This window comes from Monopterus albus, unplaced genomic scaffold, assembly GCF_001952655.1.
Source record: "Monopterus albus unplaced genomic scaffold, M_albus_1.0 scaffold3.1, whole genome shotgun sequence".
NCBI lineage: Eukaryota > Metazoa > Chordata > Actinopteri > Synbranchiformes > Synbranchidae > Monopterus > Monopterus albus.
The window spans coordinates 6,909,118-6,928,014 of NW_018127883.1; the positions used below are offsets into that span (position 1 = coordinate 6,909,118).

Here is an 18,897-nt window from a genome sequence, read left to right on the forward strand (position 1 = left end):
TAGAGGACCAAGCGGAGTACAGGAAAGCCCGGTATGAGCTACAGAAGTCCATCAGAGCTGCAAAGAGAGCATACTTCCAAAAACTGTAGAGCTACTATGTGAATAAAAATACACACATTATGTGGCAGGGAATCCAGACAGCCACAAACTACAGGAATAAATCAACAAACACAGCCCCCCAGGATGTCACCCTCCCGGACAGCCTCTACAACGTCTATGTGAGGTTTGACATGATGAACACAGACACCCCGTTAAAATCCCCCTGCGACCCGGGAGACACTGCTTTTCAGGTGACACGCACACAGGTCCTGAAGGCCCTGAGACAGGTAAACCCCCATAAGGCAGCAGGACCAGACGGTGTCCCCCTCTGAGTGTTGAGAGCCTGTGGGGATCAACTACCTAGTGTGTATACAGATATCTTCAACCTGTTTTTAACCCAAGCAGTAGTCCCTCACATTATCATACCAGTCCCTAAGACATCAGACACATCCACCCTGAATGACTTCAGGACAGTGGCGCTCACATCAGTCACCATGAAGTGCTTAGAGAAACTGGTTCTCACACACATTAACCACATGGTCCCAGACACTGTAGACCCTCTCCAGTTTGCGTACCACCCCAACAGATCAGTGGACGATGCTATAGGCTCTATTTGTATTATAAAGCCCTTCCGGTTCTTTCAAACCAGGAACTCACAAAGACGAAGTAGACCACTTAGATTTTATAAAAAATAACCGTGCTGGTTTATTCAGAGGATCACAGGTAAAATTAACATTACACGTCCAGATCTCTCCCACCACCAACCTGCGCGCAGGCAGCTTGGAAGATCAAAGACCCTGAACCAAAGAACCTATACCATATTAATCATTTGGTTGGGATAGCCCATTCTACCCAGGCACGTCAAACCGTGACATCACCTGATATGCCAGCTTGCAGCTGACCATAACAATAGTCAAAACATGAGGAAAAGTCAAGGTGTGTGGCTGTTGATTAGTGGTGTGTATCTAAGAACAATTTGACGTGACATTTCACATTAAGACAATATTATGATTAGCATTACAGTTAATAATAACAACCATCCTTGCCTGCAGCCTTTGTCTGATTTAATTAGCCTTGGCCTAGATGCAGTCTGCAGGCACATACTAATACTATGACCCTATTTTTGTGTATTGCGGCTTTAATGCTTTGTTGCCTTTATGTAATTTTTTTATTTTATGTGTTCTTCCTGGCCTTTGACTCCTTACCTGATTCCAAAGGAGAGCTGCACAAGAATTTCTGTATGCCTAGACCATCTGTTTATGCATACATGGCAAATAGAAATCTTGGCTTGACATCCATGAACAGCTGATTTTGCCAACAGACAATTACATTATGTTTAATGATACTGAACTGTAAGTGGATGTTTGCGGGAGCAATCAAAAAATTAAAATAGAAATAAATGATACCTAATATTTGGGTGAAACAGCAAGAAAGGCCATTTCCAAACCTGTTTTCCTTAGTTTGAAGTGCAGTTAGCCTAATACATATACTGCTGGAATAAATTACTTTGAAACTATACACCACTCTCATGAGTTGTTCTTGCCAACAACCCGATTAAATCCTACTCATATGAAAAGCAACAGGCAGTGTTAAGCATACACACATTTATTGGAAACTCCCTAAAACAAGAGTGCAACACAAATGATGCAGAAAAGCACAACACACACTTAGAATTACATTCACACACACTCAGCTGCCTCAGCAGCACTGTGCGGTCTGACAGAAGATCTGTTGAATCAAAATTTATTGAACTAAACTTGGGATACAGCTTATTCAAATGTCTGCTGCTGCATAATGGAGGATTGTTCATTTGCATATAATAAAGAACATGTACTCACAGCTATACTCTGGGATATATAGTAAGAACATGTACTCACAGCTATACTCTGAATACAGGGTGGAAATTTTTAATATAAACATCCTCAAGCCTCATTTTGTTTCCAATGATATGATGAATCACAATAAAGTGGCTCCTGTCACAGCACACAGGCTCCAGCAGTCACACTTTGACAAGATACATCAGGCTCCTTTGTTTTTCATGGACATATTTCACACAGCTGCAGTCTTTTATTATACATAAAGTATATAAACAGCAAAACACAGCTCAACGATTTCTCAAGGCCAGACATGCTTATTCATAGAAAACAACGTTTTCTCACAAATAGAACTGGCATGCCATGAATAAAGATTCCTAAGTCTTACACTCATTTTTTTCTTCAGACATCTATTCTTTATAATTGATAATTTCATTCTTTTTTTAATTTATTTTTGTCACTTTTATGACTTCAGTCTTTGTAATGTGAAATGACCGAACAAATCACAGAGTAACTTGGAAAGAAAAGGTATTATAACTTTTTTTCTTTGTATAAAATTACTGAACTTTCATTTTAAAATGACACATCCACATTTGAAAAAAGTGACATGTACTGCTACAAGAGTACTTATACAATAGCACCTAATCAAAACATATCATGGAATAGTTTGAAGAACAAAAGGAAAAATAAATCCTTAAACAGTAAAATTACTCTTACAGATATGTAAGGTCAGTAAGGAAAGTTTTCAGACCCTTTCAAGTTTTCCATATAATAATAATACGCATATTATTTACCTTTATTTGTCCAAGTATGTTACACACAAGGAATTTGTTTCCGGTACAGAACCAAAGCAGCCATCTGCGGCACCAACTCACACCAATGAGCCATCGGGGGCAACTTGGGGGTTCAGTGTCTTGCCCAAGGACACTTTGACACGTGAACTGCAGGCACTGAGATTTGAACCACCAACCCGCCGTTTGGGAGACGACTGCTCTAGACTGTTCTACCCACTGAACCACAGTCACCCCCAGTTTTAAATAGATTCAATTCATTTTTTTCCTCATCCATCCAAACACAATGCTTCAGAATGACAAAGTGGAAACAGGCTTTTAGAGTATTTTGTAAATTTATTAAAAAATAAAAAACTGAAATATGTAATTTACATAAGTATTCAGACACTTTGTTATGATATTTGCAAATGAGCTCTGGTGCATTCTACTGTCATCAATAGTCCTTGAGATGCTTCTACAACTTGATTAAAGTTCACCTGTGCCTAATTTAATTCATTGGATATAATTAGGAAGGGCACGCACCTATCTGTCTGAAGTCTCATAGTTGAGTATGTCAGAATGAAAACAAAGCCATGAGGTCGAGAGAACCATCCACAGACCTGTGAGACAGGATTGTGTCAGGACACAGATCTGGGGAAGAATACAAAAAAAATCTGCAGCACTGAAAGTGCCCAAGAGCACAGTAGCCTCCATCAAGAGATTTGGAACCATCAACTATATTCATAGCTCTGGTCGGCCAGTCAAAATGAGTACTCAGGGATGAAGGGCCTTGGTCAGACTGGTAACCAAGAACCAAAGGGTCACTATTAATGAGATCCAAAGTTCCTTTCTGGAGATGAGAGAACCTTATGGATGGACAGCCATCAACGCAGCACTGCACCAATCAGGCCTCTATGGTGGAGTGGCCAGACAGAAGCCATTCCTCACTAAAAGACACAACAGCCCACTGGGAGTTGGCCAAAAACCACCTAAACGTCTCTGAGACTATGAGAAGCAGAATTCTCTGGTCTGATGAAACAAAAATTTGGCCACTATTCCCAACAGCATGTGTGGAGAAACCCAGGCACTGAGCATCGCCTCATTAATACCATCTCTACAGTCAAACACGGTGGTGGCAGCATCACGCACATGGTTTTCTGCATCTGGGACTGGGAGACTAGTCAAGATAGAGATAGAGGGAATGATTAATGCAGAAATATATAAAGCAATCCTTAGTGGAAAACCTTCTCCAGAGTGCTCAGGATCTCAGGCTGGGTGAAGGTTTTCAACAGGACAACAATTCAAAGCATAGCGTCAAGAAAACACAGGAGTGGCTTCAGGAAAATTGTTAAAGTTGTGGAGTGGCCCAGCCACAGTCCAGACCTGAAGCCAAAAGAACATCTGAAAATGGCTGTGCACCAGCGATCCCCATCCAACCTTGTTGACCTTAAATGATTCTGCTAAGAAGAGGAGAAGATACTGTAGTTCTAAAAGAAAAGTGCCATGCATGCAGCTTCATTCTCAGGAAGACTTGAGGCTGTCGTGGCTGCCAAAGCTGCTTTAACAAAGTACTAAGCAAAGGGTCTGAGTACTTATATAAATGGGATAATTCTTTTATTGTTAATGCATTTACAGAACACTCCAAAAACTGTTTGCACTTTGTCATTGTGAAATATTGTGTATAAACTGATGATAAAACATTTTATTTCATATATTTTGAGATGAGTCTGGAATATAAAATGTGGAAAATTTTAAGAGCTCTTAAAACTTTCTGTACTGAATGTATTCTAAACATCCACAAGGAAAAACTAAACGATAAAAGTACAAACATTAGGCTGCCAAGTTAGACAAATGCAGACAAATTGTGTCAGTGACACAATCATTTCATCTCTAAATCTACGTCAAGATGTTAAAATCCCACAGCTGCATCACCAGACTTGTGCTGGAACCAGCAAAAAAGGTGCAGTCTGGTCAAGATGCCAATCTCCTTGTAAGATTTCACTTTGTATTGCACCATTGTAGGCCTCATCAAAACCTACACACACACACACACACACACACACACACACACAAACGCACTTGTACTTCTATTTTTGTGAACACACTCATTGACATACAGTAATGCGTTTTATAGCCCCTAACCTTAAACCATGAGAACTAACCCTAACCCTTACCTTGACCCTAACCTGAAACTAATTCTAACCCAAACCCCAAAAACCAGGTCTTAAAGCTCAAAAAGGTGTAGTAAGTACAACAACACATATGACATATGAACAGACAGAGTCTTAACAAGCTGCCAATGGATTTAATTAATAACAGAGGTTTAATTGTAGCAGATTTTGAAAATGATGTCAAACTAATTTCAAACATAGGAAGAGAAAGAAACTTTTCTTGTCTATTCCTGTGCCCACAAGCCAATTGTGTTGAGAATTAAGCAAACAGCAGCTGAAGGTGGGGCTGTTTCTGATGCTTTCTACAAAATGTGTGATCCTTTGACAGGAAACAGACAAATGTGAAAATATGGTTAACTATCATGCTGTCAAAAATAATAAAATTGCAAAATAACTCTAAATTCTGCTTACTACTCTTTTCATATCATGCTCTTTTGATGTGCTATATCCTGTTTTTCCCTTGCTTGAAAATATTTAATCTTTGTCTCACCATGTAGCTCGGTTGAATTAGAGACTGCACCTTCCCATTAATGTCACAGCAATGGCAAGAAAAGGCCCAGTAACCAAGACAACAAAAATGTTCCATCATTTCTAACCAAACTTGTAAGAAGCTACAAATAGCATTATTGATGTGTCCTCTCTGTTAATAAAGCCTAAAAGGATGCATACAACCCAAGCAGAGGAAAGCTACAAATCTTTGGTGTCTCTTTCATTTCACTGTGGTGTCCCTAAATTAAGGCTGGAAATATTAATAAATAATGGAACATTAACAGATGAATAATGAGTAATCAAAATCGCTGACTCGAGTTTAGGCCTGACATCTGCTGAATGCTAGATTGTCTATTTGTAGGGCCACAGTGGACTGAAAGCACTTTGCAATGCTTGGACAGCCTGTGGGGCAGCTCATATAGTCCTAATGTTCTCATAAGTAGCAGTGGCTGATTCTCTGTAATGAGGATTAATGCAGGACCAGATTGGAGTTTGTGCCCATCCAGACACACTTCCACCACACTGTTCCCACCTGTCTGTTACTGACTGCACAATTTGGGACCACATCCCTCTGCTACCTCTGTAAAAGTGATAAATGCATGGCTTGTGAAAATAAAGCTGGATAGTGACAAAGTGAGGAAGAGGAGTGGGGAAGGGTGATATGCAGGAGTGCACTGGACAGTTACATAAATTCAAGGGAATGAGACAATAATATAATATAATAATACAAAATGGGGGAATGGAGAGGAGAATGGCTGTGGACCACTGAGGCTTGTCCTTGACACGGACAGTGCTTTTCTCCAGGCGTGTATTGGTTTCAAATTTTTCATTAATTAGCTATGGACAACAAAGAACTTAAAAGCTGTGGAGGTATGAATCTGTATGAGTTTTTAAGCAAAACACTGGTGCCCTCTGAAAATGCAGCGTACGTCTAAAAGGCTTAATGTAAGTATAGAAAATGTCATTGGATTTCTGGCACAAGTTGCTACTCGTCCAGTCATTTGTTTCTAACTGTGACATCTAATATGTTTGATTGGTGGATGTTTAATTGGTTTGATTTCATGTTCGATTGCTGTGGCATTTCATGAGATTTCTCAGGGTCTTCTCACTTAGCAGCCAACCATTAAATATATTCCAGCATAAAACAACCTGCCAAAACATGTCTCTCTTTAAGCAAATACACTCCAGTAAAACTTGGCAATATTTTCATTTTTCTTCACAGCCATTAACAAGACTTGTTTCCTTAGGTCTTCAGCCTTTTTTTTCTCCTCCCTCTCAGTGGTGATGTCCCATATTCATAGGTTCCTCTCATACATCATAGCTAAATATAGACTTCCACGGCTGCTAAGCCAGAATTGTATTATATATCTAAAAAAAAATAGACATAAACACAAAAGAATGTAGATGCCACCGAAACTGGATGTAACTGTATGGAGATGAGTGAGGACTGTTACTGTCCACTGGAATGTATACAATACAAGAACCAGTCCATCACTGGGAATGGGGAAGTGAGCTCAGAGGACTGGTGACGGTGTTGGAGAGAGTCTCGGCATTGGCCACTAGTCATACTGGCCCTTCGGTCAAGCCCTCCAGGGGAAGAGAGGTGGCATTGTCAGTGGGCTGCGGGTCATCCTGGGGATGTGAAGGTGCGTGGGCTGCTGCAGCCAGACTGGCATAAGGCAGGTGGCAGTCCATGTGTAGAAAGGGTGGGTAGTGCTGGCGGTAGCAGATATATGCAAACAGTAACCCGATCACTCCTCCAACAAAGGCGTCTGCAAAGCCACAAAAACACATATATTTTAAGGTGTGCATCTATGGTTAATATTAGCCCACTGTATGTGGAGAAAAAGAAATAACACCTGCTCTTAGAATAAGCACATTTAATTAGTTGCGTCTAGTGTCTCAGTGAGCATTCATTACACTCTGATAGTTTAGAGGTTGACAAAAGTAAACTGAAAGGCAAAACAAGGAATCTGTTCTGCTGAGAATCTGCCTTTAGACATGTGGCCACTGTTTCTTTGTCATTTATGCTGAACACTTTCATATTATGTCTGGACTCCTTTAAGCCATAATACATCATATCACACTGCCGTGCTGAATGTAAAGCCTACAGTATATTGCTAGGTATAGATCAAAATGACATTGCCAGCTAGTGGATGGAGCAGCTGAAGTGGAGGCTTCCATAATATCACATTTATATTTTTCATAGCCATTCCTTTGTTTTCTCCTTCTGCTTGAGATGAAATATAAAAACCATTTAGGAGCTATACAATGCATGAGCTTGCTTTGTGAATGTTTCATCAACTCCTGTCAACTGAATTTAATGGACTGTGACTTGATGCAATGTATTAGTTTAGCAGCCTCACTGAGACAGTGATTAGAAACCCAGTCTTTCCCCCCAGAGAACAGAGAGCACCTCCAAAGTGCAAAAGGATGGTGAGATTATTAGGATCCATCAAGCATGGCTCAGCAGCTAGGCTAATGGGGGGCTATCAGCGTGTGTTTATAGTGAGTGCAGATTGGGGCCCTCAAGTTAAAAGGCTGTACCATTGCTGTCTATAGTCAGCTGGATACAGTGGAGAGAAAAGGTTTGTGTAAAGCAAACAAATACTAAGGGAGGCTCAAAAAGTGGTCAGCTGGCCTTTAGCAATGTGTGCTGTGCTTTTTATGTACAGTAAATAAAACTTGATTTTTAAAAGAGTTGTTGTAGCTGCCCTAGAGGAACATATGGCTCTCTAAAACTAATTAACACCATATGACAGAGCTGTCATCATATTCCCACACCCCACCCACATACAGCATGCATTCCCTACTCTCTGTCCCTCCAACTCTCCCTTCACTTCAGAACAGATAAGAAAAACTGAAGCTTGCAATTATAAATTTCTTCCCAGGCATCTGAGGCAGTTTATTAGGAAATCAAAACCTGTCATTATGTGATAGCTAGCAGAAAACAGGCGTATAAGACAATGTGCAGTCTGTTGGACAAATAACCAAGCAGCTCGGCTTGATTTAACTCATATGTATCTGGGCAATTCCTCAATTTGTCAGCCATGCTGATTAAATTTGAAAAAAATGTGTGATTATGGCAGAACAGCTGTTTGAAGTGAGTCAGTGTGCTGACCTAATAAATGATTTGTATAAGCCAGGTGTGATTGAAACAGACTTCTGCACCACAATCCTTTTTAGGCTGACACAAGCAGAATGAACACTATGTATGTTAAGACCTAGCATTTCTTTGATATTAATGAAGGAAAATCAAATTCATGATCACGTGTCCTATGTTCACAGCTAAGCTGTGAGGCAGACCTTGCCAGTGGTGTTTGTAGTCACAAGTGCGGGACAGTGCAATCATCATAGCGCTGTAGAGAGGCAGCACCATGGCACACAGACGCCAGCTACGCCCTCGACCCTGATCCGTGAAACACTGCAGCTTCCCTGCCAGGTAGAAGGAGGTGAAGCCAAGACCAGAGAATGCAACTAGTAGGCAGGTAAGTGGGGAGACAAAGAGAAAGAAGAGAAAGGGATTAAGACTGGACATAATACAGAGCATTCAGAATACAAACTCTCATCCTCTCTGTGACGAATCCCCAAGTTCATCAGCTCATCAGCTGATTAACAAGGGAACTTGTAAAAGTTAGTAGTACTGCATTAACACAAGTGTGAAATGGGTCAAAATAATAAAACAAACAATGAAATAGGCAGCTACAGTGTGACAACAAACTATTTCAGATAGACAAATATAATGAAGACAGCAGATGAGAACTTGTCCACTGCAGCCCACTGCAGGTAAACTCACATCAGTATTTTAGGCAAATACCTCTTTACTAAATCACTGTGTCCAACAGGTGCGTGCTCAGTCCAAGGTGAGCAGACAACCAAAGCTACAGTACAGTATATGTAAGCAATGGACAATCCTACAAAGTGGAGTGTGTATGTGGCATCAGTATGCATCCATGAGCCAACACACAGTGGAAAATTAGGTTCCTAATGACTAGTTGTTATGCAAACACTACCTAACAAAAGTTTTTTAAAAAGGGGGCTATGTCAGTCAAACATTAAACCACATCTCAACATTAGTGCAGAGGGGGCTATGTCAGTCAAATATTAAACCACATCTCAACATTAGTGCAGAGTTGAAACATTGATAAACACTTCTTGTTTAACATTCAGCAACTCAGTCAAAAAAATCCCATCTACACAGGCTCACCAATGGCCTGACAGACAGCCTGAGGTCTCAGTGAAAACCAGAGCCCTGGGTGAAAAACAAATTCGACTGAGCTGCTGGCTGTGGAGGTCTGGCCTGATGGTGTTTAGTGTAAGAGTAACAGTGGCAGTCTAATTGTATGAATTAAAGGTTGTATGATGAAGACATGAAATGTGGTGCTGAGACAAGGTCATTAGTTTACTGCTGCAGGGGGCAAAACAGCACCCATCAGCTGCCCATTTGTCACTCAACCTACAAACTGGCCAAGAATACTAAGGACAAGGACACGTGTATAGCCTGAAGAGAGAAAGGAAGGTTGGTGGGAAGAGGAGGCAGAGGCACAAAGTCCAGCTGTCTCAGTGACTGTCCTGCTGTCAGGGCAAAGGAGTTGTCTCCAAGAGGAAGTCAGCATTTTCTATAATGTAATGTAGAGCAAAATACTGGATAAAGTTTGTTTTGTTTTTGTTTTTTGTTTTGTTTTGATACCCTGCCAACATATCCAGCTTGTGTGCGTTAAGTGTGGGCAACACGAGCAACAAATAGGCACTGACTTGAATAAGTAAGCTGTGGGAAAGTGTGTGGGCTCAAATGTCTTTGTATAGCTCTACACCTCAAACAAGCTGACTGGTGGATACGAAATTCAATAATGAAACTGAACTGGTCACGCTGACAGGATATGGTCCAATATCCATAAAAAAACCAAACAAACCAAAAAAAAAAAAAAAACAAATGTGCAAAAGACAAGAAAAAGAGTCTACAACAATGCTAATGCTAGGAGCTCCACACTCACTGGCCACTTTATTAAGCACACCTGTACAATTGTATGCACTACTTGTATGCAACACTTTCATCTTAACATCTGTGTTTATGAAGCTCCAAATCTTTCAGTTTTGGTGAAATTATCATAAATGTCTAATTTCAATTATAGGTTTATTTTGGAGGTCATAGTTAAAGGTGGTGTTGTACTGGACTATGTCATATTTAGAGGTGTCTGTATTTTTGTCATCCTCAGCTACATAAATGAGAAGACCATAATATTAGGAACACCTCAGAATATTTTATTGCAGACCAAATTGGTGGACCAAATGAACTAAGAAATAGTGGACACCCAGTGGAATGTAAAATCCATGAGACTGTAATGAGACAATGTTATAATGTGCAACAAAAGGAATTAGCCTCTGATGAGCATAACAAAGATTTGCAATGTTGTCATTTTTTTTTTTTAACTAAAGACAAGTGCACTCAAAAGGAGTTTTCCAGGTCTATAAGGACATTACCACACTCCATTGTCTTGGAGAGAGTATCAGTAAATTTTACTGAAATTATGTGTATATTCAGAAAGGTAGACACGGGCAGGTGTAGTTTTACTTCATCATATCTGAGTTTTATCAATTTACATGTTTATTTGTAATACATGAACAAGAAGGAATGTGTGGGGGTGGAGGGTGGTTTTCAGGAGTGGGTAAGAGGTGAGGTTGGGTAAGGTGTGGGGGGGTAAAGGGTAGGAAGGGTTAAATAGCAGTGAGGAGTAGGTAACATAAGAAAGGCAGGGGTCAGGAGAAAGGATGTTCTGCTGCCCTCCTGGTCCTCTTTTTCATCCCCCCTCTTCTTCTTTGTCATCTTTGTTCTCTTGTTCTTTCTCCTCACTGCTACATGTAATTGTTTCGTTCTCCACCTTCTCATCCGCTTTGTCCTTCATCTTTCTCCATCTTGTTTTTATCCTCTCTCCTTTAATAATGTTAAGAACAACTAAAAAGGCGATAATATACATATTAATGATACTGTTTTCTCATGAATTCACATGTATATATAAGATTAACTATGGTGATAACATTTACTAATTCACATTGTTATTCTGCCACACCAGAAAATCAAGTGGTTCCAGTGTTTGATTGTGTAGGCAGTTACAGCAGACCAACTTTAATGTATGTAAACTTGTCTCAAAATGAGCCACAACTTAACCATGTGTGTGCGCACATGCATGCTTCATAGGTGCACTCTAGTACTTCAACAAACAACACAACATCTCTAGTCCAGTCCTTCTCTTTATATCCTCGGCTTCACTTCTAGGTGACCTCTCCACATTTCCAATTATAGTGAAGCTTATCCATTCAATGTAAAAGCTATAACCATAGCTAAGATGATTATGTGACTCATTTGGAAAGATGGAACCAATGACTCAGTCTGCTGACTGAAGGAAATCTCACAGCAGTTTTACATGACAAAACCACATCTTACTGAGACATTCCAGGATTTTCTGCAGAGCTGATTCCTCGTCAGTAACACACGCATGCAGTTTTGTAACACTGGAAGAGAAATCACAAGGTGTGATTGTATCTATATTATTTAACTCTAAAATACATTGCTCTGTGTGTGTCTTCTCATCACTTCTATGTTATTTCCCTGTTTGGAATCCTGCAGGGATACCACTATTACCCATTATCATCATTCAGAGTAATGTGAGCTAGAGCATGCTTGGTAGGAAGGCCTGTGTAAACCCACGGCAGATCAGCAAAGCCTCAGTGTGTGAACACATTTAATCTCCCACAGTCATGGTTATACTTTATTTTTGGGCAGTTTATAGTGTCCTCCTGTTTTAAATGTTCCACCATCATTCCAGTTCCCAAGAAACCCTCCATCAGGGAAATGAATGACTACAGACCTGTTGCCCTGACATCTGTCTCTCATGAAGTGTTTTGAGAGACCGGTGTTGGCCCACCTGAAGGCCATCACAGACCTCCGGCTGGATCCTCTGCAGTTCGCCTACCGAGCAAACAGGTCAGTGGATGATGCAGTCAATATGGCACTGCATTACATCCTGCAACATCTTGACTCACCAGGGACCTATGCACAGATCCTATTTGTGGACTTCAGTTCGGCATTCAACACCATCATCCCAGATGTCCTCTACTCCAAACTAACCCAGCTCGCTGTGCCTGGCCTCACCTGTCAGTGAATTACCAGCTTTCTAACAGACAGGAAGCAGCAAGTGAGGCTGGGGAAAACCACATCCAACACCTGGACTATCAGCACAGGTGCCCTTCAGGGATGTGTGCGCTCACTGCTGTTGTTCTCCCTCTGTACTAAGGACTGCACCTCAGGAGATCTTTCTGTAAAAATCATGAAGTTTGCAGACGACACAACAGTCAGAGGTTGAACAGCTGGCCCTGTGGTGTGGTCGTAACAATCTGGAGCTGAACACGTTGAAAACAGTAGAAATGATAGTGGATTTTAGGAGGAACTCCCCCAGCCTATATCTGCTCAATGTACTCAGCAGCACTGTTTCAGTCATGGAGTCCTACAATTTCCTGGGCTCCACAAACTCTCGAGACTTGAAGTGGACAACCAACATCAGTACCATTACTAAAAAGGCACAGCAGAGGATGTACTTCCTGGAGTCAAATTCCTTGCATTCTTGAAATACTTGACAATAAAGTTTATGCTTATGCTCATTTAAATAAAAAAAATAAAAAAACCAGACACACAGTGAAGACTGTAAAGCATAATCTAACTGTAGGTATACAGTATGTACTGTATATTGCTTCAAATAGCAGCTGCTAAATCTAAAAAACTATGTCATTATTATTGTTAAAATGGTTAGTTTCAGACTACAAAACTACTAACAGCAACTATATACTATATTTTGTTATCATTTCTGCTCCCCAATTGACCTGTTGTAGAATTGTGATGTACATATGAAGAGAGCTGCCATTTCAGCAAAGTAAAATTGCATTTGAATTGCTAAAGGCAAGGGAAGTGTTGGGGGAAGCTACTTTGAAAGCACAGTTTTGTGAACTTCAAATGATTTCACAGTGGAAAATGATGAAATACAGCAAAGCTCCTGAGTGAGAAATCTAGTTTAGTCATTTAACTACTGGAATCACTACGCAAATATGAATGTAGTTCAAGTACCAGCAAGTCACTACAAAATTAAGATAAACTACAGTTTCATTTACTGTACATGTAGGTCAGTACTCCCCAACACTGAGGAAGGGAAGAAAAAGCAGCTTCATATGTATGTTTGCAGACACTGTGTAAACATCTTGAGGATCACACTGCTAGAAATACTTTAGTGATATAAATACACGAGTGGAGACATCAAGTGCTGTACAGTGTGTCTCCCCCCACAGATCTAGGGGCATCAAAAGACAGACAACTGACTATAACAATCTATCTAATACTCTAGATAAACTTCAACATATATGTACTGCACAAAGCCGTTTAGCTCTTGAAATGATTTAAATAGGACTACTTTGCTGTGAATATGGGAAAATGAATACTTTTTCCAGACTAAACAAACGAAAGGCTGGCTGAACAACAGCACCAACTGCTCAGCTCTCATCACTCAAGCAGAAAACATTGGTTTCAAGAACAAGAATTTAACAAGGATATATTCAGAAAAAAATCAAAAAGCAGCAGGAAGTCCACAGGAAAAGCTCAAAAGCTCTACAGAAGTGATGGAGTTACTGGGGTCACTAAAGACTCCTTGCAAAACCCACAAATTATAAGCCATTTGGTTTTTGTGTTTGCCAGTCAGTGCCTCTGGTTAGCAGGTGTCACCGACTGTTAACATGGAAAGATAATGCCAGTGCTACATTAACTTTTTAGTCTTTAAATGAGTCAGTGTTTTTTTTTTTGTGAAACTGCTTAGAATGGTCTATAGACCACATAGACTGAAATATCTTTGTGGAGCCCTCCCCAGAGGACAGAGTGGAGGACAACAACAGGAAAAATTACACAGTAATGAATTCTTTCAGTGCATTTAAAAACCTTGAAAAGTAATTCCCTTGAAACGAAACAAAGATGGCTAATGAGACTGATGAGTGCAATGCAATTTCTTTTCTCATCAAGCCCAGTTTTTGTTCAAATGAAATGAAGGTTTGATAGCACTTTTTAGAAGAAAATGGGAAATGATTTAAGTAAACATACTAGAACTGAGACAAAAATTTAGTAAGGTGCCAGGAAAAATAAGAAGATGACTAAGTACAGAAAAACACAATGTGCTTAAACTAATAACACAAACAATTATAATATTTTGGTGTCTTTTTTGAACACACCAATTAAACATTCACTGTGGTGGTGGGAAAAGATATTAAACCAATTAAATAAGTGGAAAAACCTCATTTGCTTCCAGTAGCTATGAATCAGACCTCCACAACATTCAGGAGAAATTTGGAACCATTATTCTTTGAGAACTGCCTCAGCTCAGCCTTTCATTTGGCTGCCTGGGGTGAACGGCTCTTGAGGTATAGTACAAAGAGTTCTAAATGAAATCAGGTAAGTAGCATGGAGGAATTGGTGATAAGATGAATGAGCACAGTACAACCTCTTTACCTTTCTTCCCTTTATTTCTGTTGAAAAGTCTATCAGTGAACTGCCTGACCACACATAGACCCAGTCACTAGCAGCTGCAGTTATGTTTTCAATCTTCCAGCCTTCCTCACTCTCTCCTTCCTGTTCTGACCTTTAACCCTGACAGGCACCACTGCGGTACCTCTCTGACAGGAAGCAATGCATAATAACCAACCACTTGTGCACAGAGGTCATTTCATCCATTAACACACAACAGCGCAACAGGAACTCATTAGTGCAGCATAAGTGCTGGTCCTGAACATTGTTGAAACTGACTCCAGTATGCCTGTGTTATACAGCAGCAAACATATAGGAGCATGCTTTTCAGAAGTGCAGTTCTCTATGGTGACTGAACTAATATGATGAACATGTCAAACTGTGGTTAATTTAGTGTAGACAGTCATGTGTAAGTGAAAGAAGCAATGTGAAGATTAAAAGGTGAGTAGATCTACCTTACAGGATTCATTTATTCATTGGAGGGAATGTAGATTATAAAGATGGCAAATGGTTTTAAACGTGTATATTAACTGATCATGTCTAATGTAAGTCATTAGATACACATGGGGGAGATGGTGATAAGAAGGAGACAGCTAGTGCTTTAAGGTCTGCTTTCCTTACCACTGTGCCTATGGGTGCAATGGGTCCAGAGGAGTTTTGTATTTGTCTGTTTGCCTGTCTCTTCCAGTTTCTACTGCTCTGTTACTTTGCTACGAGGTGAAGAAAAGAAATCAAATAACAGAAAACCTGGGTGGCTTGAAAAACTTTGAAATTCAATGGTATTTTGTGCTTTACAATTACTTCTCATCAAACCCTGAAGATGTATTTTTGTCCTGGCTGTTGCTGGTGGATTAGTTTGGGTTATTTTTGATTTTCTACTGTAGCAAAGTATGTGAATACAAAGTAGTTTCTTTCACCTATATGCAAAATGTCTATGGCTTCATACTCGACCATCCAGAAGTTACACTGAGATGCCAATTTGAATAAGGCTACACTCACTCTTGTCATCTGTCTGACCCCAGTCCCTGGCCATTGCTATGTTTGTCTGGTATAATGTAACATGTACACATCTTCATGTGTTCCCATCACACGACTCTCTCAATCATTTTCTCACTCACAGTGCAACAACTTAAGACTGTTAGAGCTGCTGTGCATATGAATGTAATCCATACACAGTGCTGCAGTGAATTACAGAGCAATATCCCTCTTTGCCATTTCTAATGGGACACAGCCAGCACTTCAAAGTATTTCTTTCTTAAAGCCTGGTGTCTGAGGAATGTGCAGCTTTAATATTATGTTAAACTTCAAACTGAAATCAGACAGAACAAGAAAGTGCAGCACTCTTTAACATCAATAAAAAAATGTCACTAGTATCTTGCAATTTTATTGTAACACATGAAGACCATTCAGTTTGGTTTGAAGTCTCTTATAATGTAGTCACACTCACTAAGATGGCAATTAAACACATCAACAGAATATCTGACAAGCTGCATGTTTTGCACAAACCTTGACACCTCACTTCAAGAAGACTTCACTCTGAACTCACGTGTACCACCTTCAGTGGTGACAAGGATTTTTGCTTCTTTTCAGCATGAGACTATTTAAATGCTTCACTTGGCTGAAACCATTTTCTTATGTATGCATACTTATGAATTCTGCATAATTCCTTTAAGTGTGAATGTGCATCAAGAGTGGAAATGTAATATGAATTCTGAACACATGTAAACAATATTAATATCAGACATGCCACAGTCACAGAGCACACAAAGATATATTTTTCATTTTGCATGACAGATTTTACTACTGGTAGACTTTTCTGCTCTAGCAACTGCATATTACAGTCATTAGAGCAAGAGAGAACAGGAAACACGAAGTCACAAGTAATGTATGTTTTATATTCAGTGGTGTTAAAGTGATGTGTTCAAAAATGTACAGTATCTTCTTAAATACAGTCTTTACTTCCCTGGGTATATTCAACATCTGTGTGGCCCAAAGCTAAGATTACATACCACTGGACAACCAAAAAGTGTGTAAATAACTTTACATGCAGTGGAAGTGAAAGTAACTTGGCCAAAAAGAAGTCCAGTGTCCCGCACTGGTCTGCACAGATAAGAACAGTGAGTGGGCATTCAACGCTCACTCATGCACCATGTGAACAAGACTAAATATTCTTGTTTCAATCAATCAAACCCACAGGCATCTCAACAAGCTGCCTTGGGATGTGTGAACTGAGGGAAGACATTGCTATATGTTGTAAATGCTTTTGAAGAGAGGCAGCAACAAGATCATCACTTTGAATTGTGAAGCAAACACCTTGCAGATACCCAATCAACACACATGGATATTTTCTACTTGTGTGAAATGCACTTCAAGATGAAACAGTGGATGGCTACAGTCACTGCATGTACACTTTTAATTAGTCAGTGTGTGGGTTCTGGTGTCTTTCATTGCATTGTGTTGCACTTGCTGGCAGCTTGCACTGACAACTGATACTCACAGGAGGAATGGCTGCTGGGGAAACTCTTGCGTCCCTCGGCAACTAGATCTGGCTCCCCGGTGCACAACATCTTTGCATTCATTTGTCCATCTGGAAAACAACGCTGGAAATAATCCGGCCTAGGTCTGGAATAAAAAAAAAAGAAAAGATGGTTTGCCATAAATCTAGTAAGATATAGCTAAAAAATTATCTTCAGCACCTTCAGTTTTAAAATTTTGCATCACTGACAGAGCTGTCAAAAATGTAAAAGGCTGCAGCATGTTTAGCATACCTGCCAACAATCAACTTGATAGTATTTGTGAAGACTCCATTCAGGGCAAGAGCCAGGGACACAGCTGGAGAATGAAGATTGACAAACACAGTCATAGAAGCATCTTACAGTGTTTAAAACAAGGATAATGCAGCATTTTTAGTGCAAGTAATATTCATAAAATAGTGATGCTGTAGTAAAAGAATTTTTTACTATCAGAGCAATAGAGGTTATGGCAGTTTACTCACACTTCTGACATAATTTACAAATAAAACAGCCAATTATGTTCAAGGGATTTTCCTTGCAGCTGCACAGGCTCATATAAGTATGGAACAGAGTTATATCATTTCTAAGCAGCAACGAGAGAAAGAAGGGTTTAAACACAGTGCATCACACACACACATGCATTTTATAGCCCCATGCCCTTACCTTAATCATCACAACTAAATGCTTAAGCCTTAACCCTTAAAATAAACCCAATTCTATCCTTAACCCTAAAACAAAGTGTTAACACTTAAGTCTCATAATATGAGGACCAGCTAAAATGTCCTCACTCACAAATACAACCATACAGGCACACACACTCATACACAAATATGTATACCAACACATTCTCAGGGGCAAAGTACTTGACAAAGCATGAATATCTGACACCTTGGGATTGAGAATGGGCTATACATATACATATACATATATATATACTAACATGTATGCCCTGCCGGTCATCAGGTACCCTGCTGGCATAATAATCTGGCCAAAGGAGGAGATAGAGGCCACTGACATCAAGACAAGGAAGCTCCTTACAATGCATGGCGGGTTTCACCCCAAGTCCAGCATCCTGAGACTGTACACTAAGCAGAAGGAAGGAGGCCGAGGATTAGTGAGCGTCAGAGCCACTATCCAGGATGAAACAACAGAGATCCATGAAGATGGCCCCGAGTGATGACGTGATTAGTGAATACCTCAGGCAGCAGAAATCAGAGGAACAAGGGAAGGAAGAGCAGGAACCCTCACGGAAGGCACGGAAGGACAAACCTCTGCACAGTATGTACCACCGTCAAATAGTAGAAGTGGCTGGACAAAGCTGGACTGAAAGACAGCACAGAGGCACTAATCCTGGCAGAACAAGAACAAGCTCTAAGTACAAGATCAGTAGAGGCTGGAGTCTACCATACGAGACAGGACCCCAGGTGCAGGCTGTGCAAAGATGCCCCCGAGACAATCCAGCACATAACATCAGAGTGCAAGATGCTAGCAGGCAGGGCATACATGGAACGCCATAACCAAGTGGCTGGCGTAGTGGAGAGAAAAAAC

The 18,897-nt window shown here is 40.2% G+C and overlaps 1 protein-coding gene across 2 annotated transcripts in view; it reads right to left on the reverse strand.

Annotated features, from left to right (window-relative positions):
- Nucleotides 1-2,849: 2,849 nt before the first annotated feature.
- Nucleotides 2,850-18,897, reverse strand: part of plpp4 (phospholipid phosphatase 4) — an 83,925-nt gene continuing 67,877 nt past the window's right edge. For both annotated transcript variants that reach the window (XM_020598960.1, XM_020598968.1), the window contains 4 exons: nt 17,605-17,668; nt 17,334-17,458; nt 8,590-8,760; nt 2,850-7,055 (listed from right to left, as the gene is read on the reverse strand). In XM_020598960.1, coding sequence (XP_020454616.1) covers nt 6,847-7,055; nt 8,590-8,760; nt 17,334-17,458; nt 17,605-17,668 — 569 coding nt within the window. In that variant the 3' untranslated portion in view covers nt 2,850-6,846. The remainder of the gene's footprint in view (nt 7,056-8,589; nt 8,761-17,333; nt 17,459-17,604; nt 17,669-18,897) is intronic.